Source organism: Salmo salar, chromosome 19 (assembly GCF_965601325.2).
Source record: "Salmo salar chromosome 19, fSalSal1, whole genome shotgun sequence".
NCBI classification, from domain to species: Eukaryota; Metazoa; Chordata; class Actinopteri; order Salmoniformes; family Salmonidae; genus Salmo; species Salmo salar.
The window spans coordinates 38,410,867-38,432,350 of NC_138309.1; the positions used below are offsets into that span (position 1 = coordinate 38,410,867).

At 44.6% G+C, this 21,484-nt stretch overlaps 1 protein-coding gene across 1 annotated transcript in view; it reads right to left on the bottom strand.

Annotated features, from left to right (window-relative positions):
* Window positions 1–4,683: 4,683 nt before the first annotated feature.
* The window catches only part of LOC106578783 (visual pigment-like receptor peropsin), a 90,317-nt gene continuing 73,516 nt past the window's right edge, over window positions 4,684–21,484 (bottom strand). Inside the window, exons 4-6 of the mRNA XM_045702272.2 lie at window positions 9,344–9,448; window positions 8,760–8,983; window positions 4,684–6,504 (exon numbers count right to left, since the gene is read on the bottom strand). Coding sequence (XP_045558228.1) covers window positions 5,965–6,504; window positions 8,760–8,983; window positions 9,344–9,448 — 869 coding nt within the window. The 3' untranslated portion in view covers window positions 4,684–5,964. The remainder of the gene's footprint in view (window positions 6,505–8,759; window positions 8,984–9,343; window positions 9,449–21,484) is intronic.

The following is a 21,484-nucleotide window of genomic DNA, read 5'->3' on the forward strand; positions in this document are numbered from 1 at the left end:
CTGGGTAGACCTGGCTGGTCTGGTCTTAGCTGTATCTGGGTAGACTTGTATCTGGGTAGACCTGTATCTGGGTAGACCTGGCTGGTCTGGTCTTAGCTGTATCTGGGTAGACCTGTATCTGGGTAGACCTGTACCTGGGTAGACCTGTACCTGGGTAGACCTGTATCTGGGTAGACCTGGATCCGGGTAGACCTGTATCTGGGTAGACCTGGCTGGTCTCGTCTTAGCTGTATCTAGGTAGACCTGTATCTGGGTAGACCTGTGTCTGGGTAGAACTGTATCTGGGTAGACCTGTATCTGGGTAGACCTGGCTAGTCTAGTCTTAGCTATATCTGGGTAGACCTGTATCTGGGTAGACCTGTATCTGGGTAGACCTGTGTCTGGGTAGAACTGTATCTGGGTAGACCTGTATCTGGGTAGACCTGGCTGGTCAAGTCTTAGCTGTATCTGGGTAGACCTGTATCTGGGTAGACCTGTATCTGGGTAGACTTGTATCTGGGTAGACTTGGCTGGCCTGGTCTTAGCTGTATCTGGGTAGACCTGTATCTGGGTAGACCTGGCTGGTCTAGTCTTAGCTGTATCTGGGTAGACCTTTATCTGGGTAGACCTGTATCTGGGTAGACCTGGCTGGCCTGGTCTTAGCTGTATCTGGGACTGACTGGTCCGCTCCAATATCTCCTCCAAACAACGGCTTCGAGGGCATTATCACTTCTACACAACGTTTTACCAACATATTCAAATAATACTTTACATATTTCCATTAAAAACATTATTTTTATCGGTTTGGTTGCCAAAGATGCGATCCAGTCTTTAAGTCTTCTTGTTCTGTATCTATGGACGCGACCCAGTCATTAATTCTAAATATTCTATTGCCATACTGGCTGTCAACGGTCTTATCCCTTACTCGCTAGCTAGCCAACTACGGCTAATTTACAGTCACGTCAAACAGTGCAGACAGAATAACAACAGTAGCTGCATTCGTTTAAGCTGTTTTCTTTTGACATTGCTTTCTAATCAACCATAACAATGAGCTAATGAGACATGATTTCGCCTGTCATAGAAAATGTGCTCTCTCCTCTCACTGTTGTTCAGAGGAGCTAGCCAACAACACAGCTAATACAATCATTTCAAACTGAAGCAGGAAAGACTGTAAACAAGCTGCACTTTGTTTCGTTTGACCTGTTTTCTATTGATAGTTATTTGTATATATCCATAAAAATTATGCTGATTCATGATTTCGACTGGCTGAGAAAAGCTGCCTGCCTGTCTGTCTCATCACGACTCCCGACACGTTCATAACTACAATGCGACAGCTGGAGATAGAATTTCAATATTCAAACTATGTTGCAAATGTCGTATAGACAGACAGCAAGGTTATTACAAAACTCTGCTGTTGAAAACTAAATCTTAGCCTAAAAGAAATGTGAGATAATGTCTTGATAATTTTTCAAGCGTAGATCAAGTATATAAATTGCCTGGCTGGGCTGACGAGACAGTGGATTGCGCAGTCAGATGGAACAGAGTAAATAGGCATTTTAACATAATAGATTTAGTCGGTGGTAACTTGTCCCCTGGACTGTCCCCTAGCTCTGGACTGTTCCCTGGCTCTGGACTCTCCCCTAGCTCTGGACTGTGACTGTCCCCTAGCTCTGGACTGTGACTGTCCCTTGGCTCTGGACTGTGACTGTCCCTTGGCTCTGGACTGTGACTGTCCCCTGGCACTGGACTGTGACTGTCCCCTGGCTCTGGACTGTGACTGTCCCCTGGCTCTGGAATGTGACTGTCCCCTTGTTTTGGACTGTGACTGTCCGCTGGTTCTGGACTGTGACAGTCCCTTGGCTCTGGACTGTGACTGTCCCTGGCTCTGGACTGTGACTGTCCCCTGGCTCTGGACTGTGACTGTCCCCTGGCTCTGGACTGTGACTGTCCCCTTGTTTTGGACTGTGACTGTCCCCTGGTTCTGGACTGTGGCTGTCCCTTGGCTCTGGACTGTGACTGTCCCCTGGCTCTGGACTGTGACTGTCCCCTGGCTCTGGACTGTGACTGTCCCCTGTCTCTGGACTGTGACTGTCCCCTGGTTCTGGACTGTGACTGTCCCCTGGCTCTGGACTGTGACTGTCCCCTGGTTCTGGACTGTGACTGTCCCCTGGTTCTGGACTGTGACTGTCCCCTGGTTCTGGACTGTGACTGTCCCCTAGCTCTGGACTGTGACTTTCCCCTGGTTCTGGACTGTGACTTTCCCCTGGTTCTGGACTGTGACTGTCCCCTGGCTCTGGACTGGGACTGTCCCCTGGTTCTGGACTGTGACTGTCCCCTGGTTCTGGACTGTCCCCTAGCTCTGGACTGTGACTGTCCCCTGGCTCCTCTGTACAATAGGAACCTGCTGGTGTTTTGTTGGGACTTGCTCCCAGTAAAGGGCAGGTCTCCTTTCAGTGTGAGTGTGTGTGTGTGTGTGTGTGTGCTTGCCTCTGTGTGTATATGTGTGTGTGTTGGTGTGTGCTTGCGTGTTTGTGTGTGTGTGTGTGTGTGTGTGTGTGTGTGTGTGTGTGTGTGTGTGTGTGTGTGTGTGTGTGTGTGTGTGTGTGTGTGTGTGTGTGTGTGTGTGTGTTTGTTGTGGTGGACAGGTCTCCCTCTGAGGGCACATGCTGATCATATCTCCTGAATTACCCACATTCCCTGGCGGTTGACAAGAGGATGCTCGCCTCAGCCCACTGGCCGTCTTTGCACCACTGCACCACAGAAATGTACTCCTGCAAAAAACAGCTTAATAACTTCTTCAGGATTGGTGCGTCCCCTGCGGGACGGTTGAGCTAATGTAGGCTAATGCGATTAGCATGACTAGCAAGTAACAAGTAACAATAATATTTCCCAGGACATAGACATTACTCATATTGGAAGAAAGCTTAAATTATTGTTAATCTCACTGCACTGTCCAATTTACAGTAGCTATTACAGTGAAATAATACCATGCTATTGTTTGAGAAGAGTGCACAGTTTTGAACATGAAAAGTTATTAATGAACAAATTAGGCACATTTGGGCAGTCTTGATAAAAAAATTTGAACAGAAAATAAATGGTTCATTGGATCAGTGTAAAACTTTACACATACACTGCTGCCATCTAGTGGCCAAAATCCAAATTGCACAAGGGTTGGAATAGTACATTATGGCCTTTCTCTTGCATTTCAAAGATGATGGTACAAAAAAAACAGTTGGTTTTTTTCTATGTATTATCTTTTACCAGATCTAATGTGTTGTATTCTCCTACATTCCTTTCCTTCCAAAAACTTCAAAGTGTTTCCTTTCAAATGGTGCCAAGAATATGCATATCCTTGCTTCAGGGCCTGAGCTACAGGAAGTTAGATTTGGGTATGTCATTTTAGGCGAAAATTGAAAATAAAAGGCCGATCCTTAATTAAATACCCCCGGACACTACAGCCTTACAAATACTAGATACCCCTGACACTACAGCCTTACAGATACTAGATACCCCCGGACACTAAAGTCTTACAGATACTAAATACCCCCGGACACTACAGCCTTACAGATACTAGATACCCCCGGACACTACAGCCTTACTGATACTAAATACCCCCGGACACTACAGCCTTACAGATACTAGATACCCCCGGACACTACAGCCTTACTGATACTAGATACCCCCTGGCACTACAGCCTTACAGGTACTAGATACCCCCGGACACTACAGCCTTACAGATACTAGATACCCCCGGACACTACAGCCTTACAGATATTAAATACCCCCGGACACTACAGCCTTACAGATACTAAATACCCCCGGACACTACAGCCTCACAGATACTAAATACCCCCGGACACTACAGCCTTACAGATACTAAATAAACCCGGACACTACAGCCTTACAGATACTGAATACCCCCGGACACTACAGCCTTACAGATACTAAATACCCCCGGACACTACAGCCTTACAGATACTAAATACCCCCGGACACGACAGCCTTACAGATACTAAATAAACCCGGACACCACAGCCTTACAGATACTAAATACCCCAGGACACTACAGCCTTACAGATACTAAATAAACTCTATTACTGCAGCCAATTCATAATGCATAGCATACTTACATTGAAGCTACTGAAACAGCCAAAGGGGAACACAGAATCCCTCCTATCCATCTGCAATAAGGCATGTAACTTACAGTCACAGTTCATAGTGTCCTGTCTGTCCATCTGCAATAAGACATTTACCTCTACAGTCACAGTTCATAGTGTCCTGTCTGTCCATCTGCAATAAGACATTTACCTCTACAGTCACAGTTCATAGTGTCCTGTCTGTCCATCTGCAATAAGACATTTATCTCTACAGTCACAGTTCATAGTGTCCTGTCTGTCCATCTGCAATAAGACATTTACCTCACAGTCACAGTTCATAGTGTCCTGTCTGTCCATCTGCAATAAGACATCTACCTCTACAGTCACAGTTCATAGTGTCCTGTCTGTCCATCTGCAATAAGACATCTACCTCTACAGTCACAGTTCATAGCTTCTGAGTGTTACTAGAAGAGACCTTAACCACACGTATCACTGGTGATGACAGTGCTAAGACCACGAGGACAGAAGAGACGGTATGAGTACAGCTCCATGCTCTGATACCATAAATGCACTCTTGAGAATCAGGATGCATTTTTTTTTTTTATTGACACAAACAAGGACACATCAACATAAATAATAAAAAAAAATATATATAAAAAATAGCAATGTACAACACTGTTCTCTAATAAATTCAGGTAACGGTTAAATTTCAAGTAAAACGGAAGCAAAGACAAAAGCTGACAGAAAACATAGTTTGGTCCGAAATAACACCCTCGTCCCTATATATAGTGACACCCTATTCTCTATATAGTGACACCCTACATAGTGACACTCTATTCCCTATATAGTGACACACTATTCCCTATATAGTGACACCCTACATAGTGACACTCTATTCCCTATATAGTGACACACTATTCCCTATATAGTGACACCCTGTTCCCTATATAGTGACACCCTATTCCCTATATAGTGACACCCTATTCCCTATATATAGTGACACCCTACATAGTGACACCCTATTCCCTATATAGTGACACCCTATTCCCTATATAGTGACACCCTACATAGTGACACCCTATTCCCTGTATAGTAACACCCTATTCCCTATATAGTGACACCCTATTCCCTATAAAGTGACACCCTACATAGTGACACCCTATTCCCTGTATAGTGACACCATATTCCCTATATAGTGACACCCTATTCCCTATATATAGTGACTCCCTATTCCCTATATAGTGACACCCTATTCCCTATATATAGTGACACCCTATTCCCTATATAGGGACACCCTATTCTCTGTGGTGGCACACTATTCCCTATATAGTGACACTCTATTCCCTATATAGTGATACCTTGTTCCCTATTCCCTATATAGTGAGACCCTATTCCCTATATAGTGACACCTTATTCCCTATATAGGGACACCCTATTCTCTGTGGTGGCACACTATTCCCTATATAGTGACACTCTATTCCCTATATAGTGATACCTTGTTCCCTATTCCCTATATAGTGAGACCCTATTCCCTATATAGTGACACCTTATTCCCTATATAGGGACACCCTATTCTCTGTGGTGGCACACTATTCCCTATGTACTCCCATAGGGCCTGGTCAAAAATAGTGCACTATGTAGAGAATAGGGTTCTATTTTGAACGCATGCACTGTTAGAAAAAGGGGTTCTGAAAGGGTTCTTTGACTGTCCTCATAGGAGAACGCTTATTTCTTCCAGGTAGAAACCTTTTTGGTTTCAGGTAGAAAAAGGGTTCTACATGGAATAGGTTCTCCTATTGGGTACACCCGAAGAAACCTTTAAGGTTCTAGATAGCACCTTTTTTTCTAATAGTGTAAAGTGCCATTTTGGATACACATTTAGAGATTTTTAGAGTCTTTCACTCTCGTACTCTGGCATCTCAGAGTGCATGCTGGGTAGGGGGGTAAGGGGTACATTGGGAATGTAGTAGAGTGACTCCTGACTGACAGTAGGTGGGGTGTGGGATGGACTATTCACCCCTGAGTCTGAATCCTGAGCCACGGGACCCTCTGGCTGCAGCATCTCTTCTTCACTATATTTCCCCTCTCTTGACTGCAGAGGAAGTGAGGTCACAGGAATCACAGGAAGGGTCGTTGCCTCGGGATGGTCTTTCAGCTTCAGCTCGTCAAGCTCCTGAAAGTTCTTGAGGCGGACCACTTCCTTGTGGGCGGAGCCACCGTAACACGGCAACAGCACAAAGACTTCCTTACGGAACTTAGAACTCATTCCGAGGTAGATGAGGGGGTTGTAGAAGGAGGCGGATTTAGCAAAGAGACGGGTGAAGATTAAAGTCATGTTGGGGACGTGGTAACCACAGGCAGACCACATGGAGACCACGGCATAGGGAGACCATGCCATGATGAAGGCTGTGCAGATCACTATGGAGACCTGGAGGAGAAGTGACAGAGAAGAGATGTTAAAACAGCTACAGGACTGTTTGGCTAGCACAGAGTGGAATATGTTTTGGGATTCATCCGATAACATTGATGAGTTTACCACATCAGTCACCGGCGTCGTTAATAAATGCATCGTCAACTTCGTCCCCACAGTGACAGTACATATCCCAACCAGAAGCCATGGATTACAGGCAACATCCGCAGGGAATATAAGGATAGAGCTGTCGCTTTCAACGAGCGGAACACTAATCTGGACGCTTATAAGAAATCCTGCTAGGACCTCCAAAGAGACATCAAACAGGCAAAGTGTCGATAAAGGACTAAGATCGAATCCTACAACACCGATTCTGACGCTCGTTGGATGCGGCAGGGCTTGCAAACTATCACGGATTGCAAAGAGAATTGCAGCTGCTAGTTGCCCAGTGATGCAAGCCTACCAGAAGAGTGAAATGCCATCAATGCTCGCCTCAAGGCAAGCAACACTGAACAATGCATGAGAGCACCAGCCATTCCAGACGACTGTGTGATCTCATTTTTTCGTAGCCAATGTGAGTAAGACCTTTAAACAGGTTAACATTCACAACGCCGCAATGCCAGACGGAATACCAGGACTCGTAGGATGCGCTGACCAGCTGGCAAATGTATTCACTAACCTTTTCAACCTCTCCCTGACTCAGTCTGTAATACCAAAATGTTTCAAGCAGACCACCATAGTCCCTGTGCCCAAAAACGCCAAGCTAACCTGTCTAAATGACTATGGTCCTGTAGCACTCACATCTGTAGCCATGAAATGCTTTAAAAAGCTGCTCATGGCTCACATCAACACCATCATCCCAGACACCCTGGACCCACTCCAATTTGCATACCACCCCAACAGATCAACAGATGATGCAATCTCTATTGCACTCCACACTGCCCTTTCCCGCCTGGACAAAAGGAACACCTATGTGAGAATGCTGTTCATTGGCTACAGCTCAACGTTCAACAGCTTAGAGCCCTCATAGCTCATCACTAAGCTCAGGAACCTTTAACTGAACACCGCCCTCTGCAACTGGGTTCTGGACTTCCTGACGGGCCACCCCCAGGCGGTGAGGATAGGCAATAACACATCCATCATGCTGACCCTCAAAACTGGGGCCCCTCGAGGGTGCATGCTTAGTCCACTCCTATACTCCCCGTTCACCCATGACTGCGTGGCTGAGCATGACTCTAACACCATCATTAAGTTTGCTGACAACACGACGGTGGTAGGCCTGATCACCGACGACGATGAGACAGCCTATAGGGAGGAGGTCAGTGACCTGGAAATCTGGTGCCAGGACAACAACCTCTCCCTCAATGTCTATGTCCACATCACTAAGGAATTAAAGTGGTCCACATACATCAACACAATCCTGAAAAAGGCACAACAATGCCTCTTCCCCCTCATGATGCTGAAAAGATTTGGCATGGGCCCTCAGATCTTCAAAAAGTTCTACAGCTGCACCATTGAGAGCATCTTGACTGGCTGCATCAGCGCATGGTATGGCAACTGCTCGGCATCCGACAGGAAGATGATACAGAGGGTAGTGCATATGGCCCATCACATCACTATACCAGGCGGTGTCAAAGGAAGGCCTTAAAAATTGTCAAGAACTCCAGCCACCCAAGTCATAGACTGTTCTCACTGCTACCGCACGGCAAGTGGTACCGATGCACCAAGTCTGGAACCAACAGGACCCTGAACAGCTTCTACCCCCAACCCATAAGACTGCTAAATAGTTAGTTAAATAGCTACTTGGACTATTTGCATTGACACCCTTTTGCACTTCTCTTTTGACTCATCACATTCACTTCTGCTACTGCTTATTATCTATCATATTGCTTAGTCACTTTACCCCTACCTTTATGTACATATCTACCTTAATTACCTCGTACCCCTGCACATGGACTGGGTACTGGTACCCCGTGTTTATAGCCAAGTTATCGTTACTCATTGTGTATTCCTTGTGCTATTATTTCTCTATGTTCTTTCTCTCTGTATTATTGTGAAGGGCCTGTAAGTAAGCATTTCACGTGTTGTTTACAAAAGCAGGTGACAAATATTTGTAATTTTTATTTCATTTGAATGTTTACTGGCCATTGTGCTTCTGATTAACCTTTTGCGATCTACGCTGGGTTATTTTAAAAATCCCTTTCTGTTTCTGTTCTGTTGCTGTAAATAGGTTTTCTAACATTATTGATTGATTGGTTGGTTAATTGGCTCACCCTAGTGACATCTCTTTCCACCTTCCTCTGTCTGGCTGAGAGGTATCCATCAGCAGACATGGCGTTGCTGCTCACCACTGTATGGATGATGGCTATATAGGAGAACACCATAACCATGACAGGGATGAAGAAGCAGGAGATAAGGATCGACATGATGTAGGACTTGTAGATGGTGGAATAGTTAGCCTTGGACCAGTCCACTTCACAGGTCCCATACCCGCAGTCTGGAGGTGGACATACGGGAATGAATGGGTTAGAGCAGAGCTTCGAGAGGTGGTTGCATGCATGAATGGATGGATGGATGGAGGGAGGGAGGGAGGGAGGGAGGGATATATGAATGGATGAATGGATGGATGATGGATGGAGGGATGGAGGGATATATGAATGGATGAGTTGATGGATGATGGATGGAGGGATGGAGGGATATATGAATGGATGGATGGATGATAAATGGATGGATGGATGGATGGATATATAGAGGGATAAATGGAAGGAAGGATGGATGAAAATATGAATGGATGGATGGATATATAGAGGGATAAATGGAAGGACGCATATGTGAATGGATGGAGGGAGACACTAACCTGTGTAGCTGCCCCAGCCCAGCAGTGGAGCGACAGACCAGAACAAAGCTCCAACCCAGATGAACATTAGAGAGATGCAGATGGTGCTTAAACTGATGCAGTAAGCTGGAAACAGGACAGGGAGGGACAAACACACACCCACCCACACACACACACACACACACACACACACACACGCACGCACGCACGCACGCACGCACGCACGCACGCACGCACACCCACACACACACACACACACACACACACACACACACACACACACACACACACACACACACACACACACACACACACACACACACAGACACACAGACACACACAGGACAGAGAGGCAATGAGTGTGTGTTCCAGTCAAGCCACTTTGTGACATCGGCTGATGTAAAATCCTGCAGTCACCCTCAACATTTCCCTATAATCCTGCAGTCACCCTCAACATTTCCCTTTAATCCTACAGTCACCCTCAACATTTCCCTTAAATCCTGCAGTCACCGTGAATTTTTCCATATAATCCTGCAGTCACCCTCAACATTTCCCTATATTCCTACAGTCACCCTCAACATTTCCCTTTAATCCTACAGTCACCCTCAACATTTCCCTTTAATCCTACAGTCACCCTCAACATTTCCCTTTAATCCTGAAGTCACCCTCATTTTTTCCCTATAATCCTGCAGTTACCCTCAACATTTCCCTATAATCCTGCAGTCACCCTCAACATTTCCCTATAATTCTACAGTCACCCTCAACATTTCCCTTTAATCCTGCAGTCACCCTCAACATTCCCCTTTAATCCTGCAGTCACCCTCAACATTTCCCTATAATCCAACAGTCACCCTCAACATTTCCCTTTAATCCTGCAGACACCCTCAACATTTCCCTATAGTCCTACAGTCACTCAACATTTCCCTTTAATCCTGCTGTCACCCTCAACATTTCGCTATAATCCTACAGTCACCCTCAACATTTCCCTTTAATCCTACAGTCACCCTCAACATTTCCCTTTAATCCTGCAGTCACCTTCAATTTTTCCCTATAATCCTGCAGTCACCCTCAACATTTCCCTATAATCCTGCAGTCACCCTCACCATTTCCCTATAATCCTGCAGTCACCCTCAACATTTCCCTTTAATCCTGCAGTCACCCGCAACATGTCCCTATAATCCTACAGTCACCCTCAACATTTCCCTTTAATCCTGCAGTCACCCTCAATATTTCCCTATAATCCTGCAGTTACCCTCAACATTTCCCTATAATCCTGCAGTCACCCTCAGCATTTCCCTATAATCCTACAGTCACCCTCAACATTTCCCTTTAATCCTGCCGTCACCCTCAACATTTCCCTTTAATCCTGCAGTCACCCTCAACATTTCCCTTTAATCCTGCAGTCACCCTCAACAATTCCCTATAATCCTGCAGTCACCCTCAACATTTCCCTTTAATCCTGCAGTCACCCTCAACATTTCCATATAATCCTTCAGTCACCCACAACATTTCCCTTTAAACCTGCAGTCACCCTCAACATTTCCCTATAATCCTGCAGTCACCCTCAACATTTCCCTATAATCCTACAGTCACCCTCAACATTTCTCTTAAATCCTGCAGTCACCCTCAACATTTCCCTATAGTCCTACAGTCACCCTCAACATTTCCCTTTAATCCTGCAGTCACCCTCAACCTTTCCCTATAATCCTACAGTTACCCTCAACATTTCCCGTTAATCCTGCAGTCACCCTCAACATTTCCCTTTAATCCTGCAGTCACCCTCAACATTTCCCTATAATCCTACAGTCAACCTCAACATTTCCCTTTAATCCTACAGACACCCTCAACATTTCCCTATAGTCCTACAGTCACTCAAAATGTCCCTTTAATCCTGCAGTCACCCTCAACATTTCCCTATAATCCGACAGTCACCCTCAACATTTCCCTTTAATCCTACAGTGACCCTCAACATTTCCCTTTAATCCTGCAGTCACCCTCAACATTTCCCTTTAATCCTACAGTCACCCTCAACATTTCCCTTTAATCCTGAAGTCACCCTCATTTTTTCCCTATAATCCTGCAGTTACCCTCAACATTTCCCTATAATCCTGCAGTCACCCTCAACATTTCCCTATAATTCTACAGTCACCCTCAACATTTCCCTTTAATCCTGCAGTCACCCTCAACATTCCCCTTTAATCCTGCAGTCACCCTCAACATTTCCCTATAATCCAACAGTCACCCTCAACATTTCCCTTTAATCCTGCAGACACCCTCAACATTTCCCTATAGTCCTACAGTCACTCAACATTTCCCTTTAATCCTGCTGTCACCCTCAACATTTCGCTATAATCCTACAGTCACCCTCAACATTTCCCTTTAATCCTACAGTCACCCTCAACATTTCCCTTTAATCCTGCAGTCACCTTCAATTTTTCCCTATAATCCTGCAGTCACCCTCAACATTTCCCTATAATCCTGCAGTCACCCTCACCATTTCCCTATAATCCTGCAGTCACCCTCAACATTTCCCTTTAATCCTGCAGTCACCCGCAACATGTCCCTATAATCCTACAGTCACCCTCAACATTTCCCTTTAATCCTGCAGTCACCCTCAATATTTCCCTATAATCCTGCAGTTACCCTCAACATTTCCCTATAATCCTGCAGTCACCCTCAGCATTTCCCTATAATCCTACAGTCACCCTCAACATTTCCCTTTAATCCTGCAGTCACCCTCAACATTTCCATATAATCCTTCAGTCACCCACAACATTTCCCTTTAAACCTGCAGTCACCCTCAACATTTCCCTATAATCCTGCAGTCACCCTCAACATTTCCCTATAATCCTACAGTCACCCTCAACATTTCTCTTAAATCCTGCAGTCACCCTCAACATTTCCCTATAGTCCTACAGTCACCCTCAACATTTCCCTTTAATCCTGCAGTCACCCTCAACATTTCCCTTTAATCCTGCAGTCACCCTCAACATTTCCCTATAATCCTACAGTCACCCTCAACATTTCCCTTTAATCCTACAGACACCCTCAACATTTCCCTATAGTCCTACAGTCACTCAAAATGTCCCTTTAATCCTGCAGTCACCCTCAACATTTCCCTATAATCCGACAGTCACCCTCAACATTTCCCTTTAATCCTACAGTGACCCTCAACATTTCCCTTTAATCCTGCAGTCACCCTCAATTTTTCCCTATAATCCTGCAGTCACCCTCAACATTTCTCTATAATCATACAGTCACCCTCAACATTTCCCTTTAATCCTGCAGTCACCTTCAACATTTCCCTTTAATCCTGCAGTCACCATCAACATTTCCCAATAATCCTACAGTCACCCTCAAATTTCCCTATAATCCTGCAGTCACCCTCAACATTTCCCTATAATCCTACAGTCACCCTCAACATTTCCCTTTAATCCTGCAGTCACCCTCAACATTTCCCTATAATCCTACAGTCACCCTAAACATTTCCCTATAATCCTGCAGTCACCCTCACCATTTCCCTATAATCCTGCAGTCACCCTGAACATTTCCCTTTAATCCTGCAGTCACCCGCAACATGTCCCTATAATCCTACAGTCACCCTCAACATTTCCCTTTAATCCTGCAGTCACCCTCAATATTTCCCTATAATCCTGCAGTTACCCTCAACATTTCCCTATAATCCTGCAGTCACCCTCAGCATTTCCCTATAATCCTACAGTCCCCCTCAACATTTCCCTTTAATCCTGCCGTCACCCTCAACATTTCCCTTTAATCCTGCAGTCACCCTCAACATTTCCCTTTAATCCTGCAGTCACCCTCAACAATTCCCTATAATCCTGCAGTCACCCTCAACATTTCCCTTTAATCCTGCAGTCACCCTCAACATTTCCATTTAATCCTTCAGTCACCCACAACATTTCCCTTTAATCCTGCAGTCACCCTCAACATTTCCCTATAATCCTGCAGTCACCCTCAACATTTCCCTATAATCCTACAGTCACCCTCAACATTTCCCTTTAATCCTGCAGTCACCCTAAACCTTTCCCTATAATCCTACAGTTACCCTCAACATTTCCCGTTAATCCTGCAGTCACCCTCAACATTTCCCTTTAATCCTGCAGTCACCCTCAACATTTCCCTATAATCCTACAGTCACCCTCAACATTTCCCTTTAATCCTACAGACACCCTCAACATTTCCCTATAGTCCTACAGTCACTCAACATGTCCCTTTAATCCTGCAGTCACCCTCAACATTTCCCTATAATCCTACAGTCACCCTCAACATTTCCCTTTAATCCTACAGTGACCCTCAACATTTCCCTTTAATCCTGCAGTCACCCTCAATTTTTCCCTATAATCCTGCAGTCACCCTCAACATTTCTCTATAATCCTACAGTCACCCTCAACATTTCCCTTTAATCCTGCAGTCACCTTCAACATTTCCCTTTAATCCTGCAGTCACCATCAACATTTCCCAATAATCCTACAGTCACCCTCAACATTTCCCTATAATCCTGCAGTCACCCTCAACATTTCCCTATAATGCTACAGTCACCCTCAACATTTCCCTTTAATCCTGCAGTCACCCTCAACATTTCCCTATAATCCTACAGTCACCCTCAACATTTCCCTTTAATCCTACAGTCACCCTAAACATTTCCCTTTAATCCTGCAGTCACCCTCAATATTTCCCTATAATCCTGCAGTTACCCTCAACATTTCCCTTTAATCCTGCAGTCACCCTCAACATTTCCCTTTAATCCTGCAGTCACCCTCAACATTTCCCTATAATCCTTCAGTCACCCTCAACATTTCCCTTTAATCCTGCAGTCACCCTCAGCATTTCCCTTTAATCCTTTAGTCACCCTAAGCATTTCCCTATAATCCTACAGTCACCCTCAACATTTCCCTTTAATCCTGCCGTCACCCTCAACATTTCCCTTTAATCCTGCAGTCACCCTCAACATTTCCCTTTAATCCTACAGTCAACCTCAACATTTCCCTATAATCCTGCAGTCACCCTCAACATTTCCCTTTAATCCTGCAGTCATCCTCAACATTTCCATATAATCCTTCAGTCACCCTCAACATTTCCCTTTAATCCTGCAGTCACCCTCAACATTTCCCTATAATCCTGCAGTCACCCTCAACATTTCCCTATAATCCTACAGTCACCCTCAACATTTCCCTTTAATCCTGCAGTCACCCTCAGCATTTCCCTATAATCCTACAGTCACCCTCAACATTTCCCTTTAATCCTGCCGTCACCCTCAACATTTCCCTTTAATCCTGCAGTCACCCTCAACATTTCCCTTTAATCCTGCAGTCACCCTCAACATTTCCCTATAATCCTACAGTCACCCTCAACATTTCCCTTTAATCCTACAGACACCCTCAACATTTCCCTATAGTCCTACAGTCACTCAACATGTCCCTTTAATCCTGCAGTCACCCTCAACATTTCCCTATAATCCTACAGTCACCCTCAACATTTCCCTTTAATCCTACAGTGACCCTCAACATTTCCCTTTAATCCTGCAGTCACCCTCAATTTTTCCCTATAATCCTGCAGTCACCCTCAACATTTCTCTATAATCCTACAGTCACCCTCAACATTTCCCTTTAATCCTGCAGTCACCTTCAACATTTCCCTTTAATCCTGCAGTCACCATCAACATTTCCTAATAATCCTACAGTCACCCTCAACATTTCCCTATAATCCTGCAGTCACCCTCAACATTTCCCTATAATCCTACAGTCACCCTCAACATTTCCCTTTAATCCTGCAGTCACCCTCAACATTTCCCTATAATCCTACAGTCACCCTCAACATTTCCCTTTAATCCTACAGTCACCCTAAACATTTCCCTTTAATCCTGCAGTCACCCTCAATATTTCCCTATAATCCTGCAGTTACCCTCAACATTTCCCTTTAATCCTGCAGTCACCCTCAACATTTCCCTTTAATCCTGCAGTCACCCTCAACATTTCCCTATAATCCTTCAGTCACCCTCAACATTTCCCTTTAATCCTGCAGTCACCCTCAGCATTTCCCTTTAATCCTTTAGTCACCCTAAGCATTTCCCTATAATCCTACAGTCACCCTCAACATTTCCCTTTAATCCTGCCGTCACCCTCAACATTTCCCTTTAATCCTGCAGTCACCCTCAACATTTCCCTTTAATCCTACAGTCAACCTCAACATTTCCCTATAATCCTGCAGTCACCCTCAACATTTCCCTTTAATCCTGCAGTCATCCTCAACATTTCCATATAATCCTTCAGTCACCCTCAACATTTCCCTTTAATCCTGCAGTCACCCTCAACATTTCCCTATAATCCTGCAGTCACCCTCAACATTTCCCTATAATCCTACAGTCACCCTCAACATTTCCCTTTAATCCTGCAGTCACCCTCAGCATTTCCCTATAATCCTACAGTCACCCTCAACATTTCCCTTTAATCCTGCCGTCACCCTCAACATTTCCCTTTAATCCTGCAGTCACCCTCAACATTTCCCTTTAATCCTGCAGTCACCCTCAACATTTCCCTATAATCCTGCAGTCACCCTCAACATTTCCCTATAATCCTACAGTCACCCTCAACATTTCTCTTTAATCCTGCAGTCACACTCAACATTTCCCTATAGTCCTACAGTCACCCTCAACATTTCCCTTTAATCCTGCAGTCACCCTCAACATTTCCCTATAATCCTACAGTTACCCTCAACATTTCCTTTTAATCCTGCAGTCACCCTCAACATTTCCCTTTAATCCTGCAGTCACCCTCAACATTTCCCTATAATCCTACAGTCACCCTCAACATTTCCCTTTAATCCTGCAGACACCCTCAACATTTCCCTATAGTCCTACAGTCACTCAACATTTCCCTTTAATCCTGCAGTCACCCTCATTATTTCCCTATAATCCTACAGTCACCCTCAACATTTCCCTTTAATCCTACAGCGACCCTCAACATTTCCCTTTATTCCTGCAGTCACCCTCAATTTTTCCCTATAATCCTGCAGTCACCGTCAACATTTCTCTATAATCCTACAGTTACCCTCAACATTTCCCTTTAATCCTGCAGTCACCCTCAACATTTCCCTTTAATCCTGCAGTCACCATCAACATTTCCATATAATCCTACAGTCACCCTCAACATTTCTCTTTAATCCTGCAGTCACCCTCAACATTTCCCTATAGTCCTACAGTCACCCTCAACATTTCCCTTTAATCCTGCAGTCACCCTCAACATTTCCCTATAATCCTACAGTTACCCTCAACATTTCCCTTTAATCCTGCAGTCACCCTCAACATTTCCCTTTAATCCTGCAGTCACCCTCAACATTTCCCTTTAATCCTGCAGTCACCCTCAACATTTCCCTTTAATCCTGCAGTCACCCTCAACAATTCCCTATAATCCTGCAGTCACCCTCAACATTTCCCTTTAATCCTGCAGTCACCCTCAACATTTCCATATAATCCTTCAGTCACCCACAACATTTCCCTTTAATCCTGCAGTCACCCTCAACATTTCCCTATAATCCTGCAGTCACCCTCAACATTTCCCTATAATCCTACAGTCACCCTCAACATTTCTCTTTAATCCTGCAGTCACCCTCAACATTTCCCTATAGTCCTACAGTCACCCTCAACATTTCCCTTTAATCCTGCAGTCACCCTCAACCTTTCCCTATAATCCTACAGTTACCCTCAACATTTCCCGTTAATCCTGCAGTCACCCTCAACATTTCCCTTTAATCCTGCAGTCACCCTCAACATTTCCCTATAATCCTACAGTCACCCTCAACATTTCCCTTTAATCCTACAGACACCCTCAACATTTCCCTATAGTCCTACAGTCACTCAACATGTCCCTTTAATCCTGCAGTCACCCTCAACATTTCCCTATAATCCTACAGTCACCCTCAACATTTCCCTTTAATCCTACAGTGACCCTCAACATTTCCCTTTAATCCTGCAGTCACCCTCAATTTTTCCCTATAATCCTGCAGTCACCCTCAACATTTCTCTATAATCCTACAGTCACCCTCAACATTTCCCTTTAATCCTGCAGTCACCTTCAACATTTCCCTTTAATCCTGCAGTCACCATCAACATTTCCCAATAATCCTACAGTCACCCTCAACATTTCCCTATAATCCTGCAGTCACCCTCAACATTTCCCTATAATCCTACAGTCACCCTCAACAATTCCCTTTAATCCTGCAGTCACCCTCAACATTTCCCTATAATCCTACAGTCACCCTCAACATTTCCCTTTAATCCTACAGTCACCCTAAACATTTCCCTATAATCCTGCAGTCACCCTCACCATTTCCCTATAAACCTGCAGTCACCCTCAACATTTCCCTTTAATCCTGCAGTCACCCGCATCATGTCCCTATAATCCTACAGTCACCCTAGACATTTCCCTTTAATCCTGCAGTCACCCTCAATATTTCCCTATAATCCTGCAGTTACCCTCAACATTTCCCTTTAATCCTGCAGTCACCCTCAACATTTCCCTTTAATCCTGCAGTCACCCTCAACATTTCCCTATAATCCTTCAGTCACCCTCAACATTTCCCTTTAATCCTGCAGTCACCCTCAGCATTTCCCTTTAATCCTGCAGTCACCCTCAGCATTTCCCTATAATCATACAGTCACTCTCAACATTTCCCTTTAATCCTGCCGTCACCCTCAACATTTCCCTTTAATCCTGCAGTCACCCTCAACATTTCCCTTTAATCCTACAGTCAACCTCAACATTTCCCTATAATCCTGCAGTCACCCTCAACATTTCCCTTTAATCCTGCAGTCATCCTCAACATTTCCATATAATCCTTCAGTCACCCTCAACATTTCCCTTTAATCCTGCAGTCACCCTCAACATTTCCCTATAATCCTGCAGTCACCCTCAACATTTCCCTATAATCCTACAGTCACCCTCAACATTTCCCTTTAATCCTGCAGTCACCCTCAGCATTTCCCTATAATCCTACAGTCACCCTCAACATTTCCCTTTAATCCTGCCGTCACCCTCAACCTTTCCCTATAATCCTACAGTTACCCTCAACATTTCCCGTTAATCCTGCAGTCACCCTCAACATTTCCCTTTAATCCTGCAGTCACCCTCAACATTTCCCTATAATCCTACAGTCACCCTCAACATTTCCCTTTAATCCTACAGACACCCTCAACATTTCCCTATAGTCCTACAGTCACTCAACATGTCCCTTTAATCCTGCAGTCACCCTCAACATTTCCCTATAATCCTACAGTCACCCTCAACATTTCCCTTTAATCCTACAGTGACCCTCAACATTTCCCTTTAATCCTGCAGTCACCCTCAATTTTTCCCTATAATCCTGCAGTCACCCTCAACATTTCTCTATAATCCTACAGTCACCCTCAACATTTCCCTTTAATCCTGCAGTCACCTTCAACATTTCCCTTTAATCCTGCAGTCACCATCAACATTTCCCAATAATCCTGCAGTCACCCTCAACATTTCCCTATAATCCTACAGTCACCCTCAACAATTCCCTTTAATCCTGCAGTCACCCTCAACATTTCCCTATAATCCTACAGTCACCCTCAACATTTCCCTTTAATCCTACAGTCACCCTAAACATTTCCCTATAATCCTGCAGTCACCCTCACCATTTCCCTATAAGCCTGCAGTCACCCTCAACATTTCCCTTTAATCCTGCAGTCACCCTCAGCATTTCCCTTTAATCCTGCAGTTACCCTCAACATTTCCCTTTAATCCTGCAGTCACCCTCAACATTTCCCTTTAATCCTGCAGTCACCCTCAACATTTCCCTATAATCCTTCAGTCACCCTCAACATTTCCCTTTAATCCTGCAGTCACCCTCAGCATTTCCCTTTAATCCTGCAGTCACCCTCAGCATTTCCCTATAATCCTACAGTCACCCTCAACATTTCCCTTTAATCCTGCCGTCACCCTCAACATTTCCCTTTAATCCTGCAGTCACCCTCAACATTTCCCTTTAATCCTACAGTCAACCTCAACATTTCCCTATAATCCTGCAGTCACCCTCAACATTTCCCTTTAATCCTGCAGTCATCCTCAACATTTCCATATAATCCTTCAGTCACCCTCAACATTTCCCTTTAATCCTGCAGTCACCCTCAACATTTCCCTATAATCCTGCAGTCACCCTCAACATTTCCCTATAATCCTACAGTCACCCTCAACATTTCCCTTTAATCCTGCAGTCACCCTCAGCATTTCCCTATAATCCTACAGTCACCCTCAACATTTCCCTTTAATCCTGCCGTCACCCTCAACATTTCCCTTTAATCCTGCAGTCACCCTCAACATTTCCCTTTAATCCTGCAGTCACCCTCAACATTTCCCTATAATCCTGCAGTCACCCTCAACATTTCCCTTTAATCCTGCAGTCACCCTCAACATTTCCATATAATCCTTCAGTCACCCTCAACATTTCCCTTTAATCCTGCAGTCCCCCTCAACATTTCCCTATAATCCTGCAGTCACCCTCAACATTTCCCTATAATCCTACAGTCACCCTCAACATTTCTCTTTAATCCTGCAGTCACCCTCAACATTTCCCTATAGTCCTACAGTCACCCTCAACATTTCCCTTTAATCCTGCAGTCACCCTCAACATTTCCCTATAATCCTACAGTTACCCTCAACATTTCCCTTTAATCCTGCAGTCACCCTCAACATTTCCCTTTAATCCTGCAGTCACCCTCAACATTTCCCTATAATCCTACAGTCACCCTCAACATTTCCCTTTAATCCTGCAGACACCCTCAACATTTCCCTATAGTCCTACAGTCACTCAACATTTCCCTTTAATCCTGCAGTCACCCTCAATATTTCCCTATAATCCTACAGTCACCCTCAACATTTCCCTTTAATCCTACAGCGACCCTCAACATTTCCCTTTATTCCTGCAGTCACCCTCAATTTTTCCCTATAGTCCTGCAGTCACCATCAACATTTCTCTATAATCCTACAGTCACCCTAAACATTTCCCTTTAATCCTGCAGTCACCCTCAATATTTCCCTATAATCCTGCAGTTACCCTCAACATTTCCCTTTAATCCTGCAGTCACCCTCAACATTTCCCTTTAATCCTGCAGTCACCCTCAACATTTCCCTATAATCCTTCAGTCACCCTCAACATTTCCCTTTAATCCTGCAGTCACCCTCAGCATTTCCCTTTAATCCTTTAGTCACCCTAAGCATTTCCCTATAATCCTACAGTCACCCTCAACATTTCCCTTTAATCCTGCCGTCACCCTCAACATTTCCCTTTAATCCTGCAGTCACCCTCAACATTTCCCTTTAATCCTACAGTCAACCTCAACATTTCCCTATAATCCTGCAGTCACCCTCAACATTTCCCTTTAATCCTGCAGTCATCCTCAACATTTCCATATAATCCTTCAGTCACCCTCAACATTTCCCTTTAATCCTGCAGTCACCCTCAACATTTCCCTATAATCCTGCAGTCACCCTCAACATTTCCCTATAATCCTACAGTCACCCTCAACATTTCCCTTTAATCCTGCAGTCACCCTCAGCATTTCCCTATAATCCTACAGTCACCCTCAACATTTCCCTTTAATCCTGCCGTCACCCTCAACATTTCCCTTTAATCCTGCAGTCACCCTCAACATTTCCCTTTAATCCTGCAGTCACCCTCAACATTTCCCTATAATCCTGCAGTCACCCTCAACATTTCCCTATAATCCTACAGTCACCCTCAACATTTCTCTTTAATCCTGCAGTCACACTCAACATTTCCCTATAGTCCTACAGTCACCCTCAACATTTCCCTTTAATCCTGCAGTCACCCTCAACATTTCCCTATAATCCTACAGTTACCCTCAACATTTCCTTTTAATCCTGCAGTCACCCTCAACATTTCCCTTTAATCCTGCAGTCACCCTCAACATTTCCCTATAATCCTACAGTCACCCTCAACATTTCCCTTTAATCCTGCAGACACCCTCAACATTTCCCTATAGTCCTACAGTCACTCAACATTTCCCTTTAATCCTGCAGTCACCCTCATTATTTCCCTATAATCCTACAGTCACCCTCAACATTTCCCTTTAATCCTACAGCGACCCTCAACATTTCCCTTTAT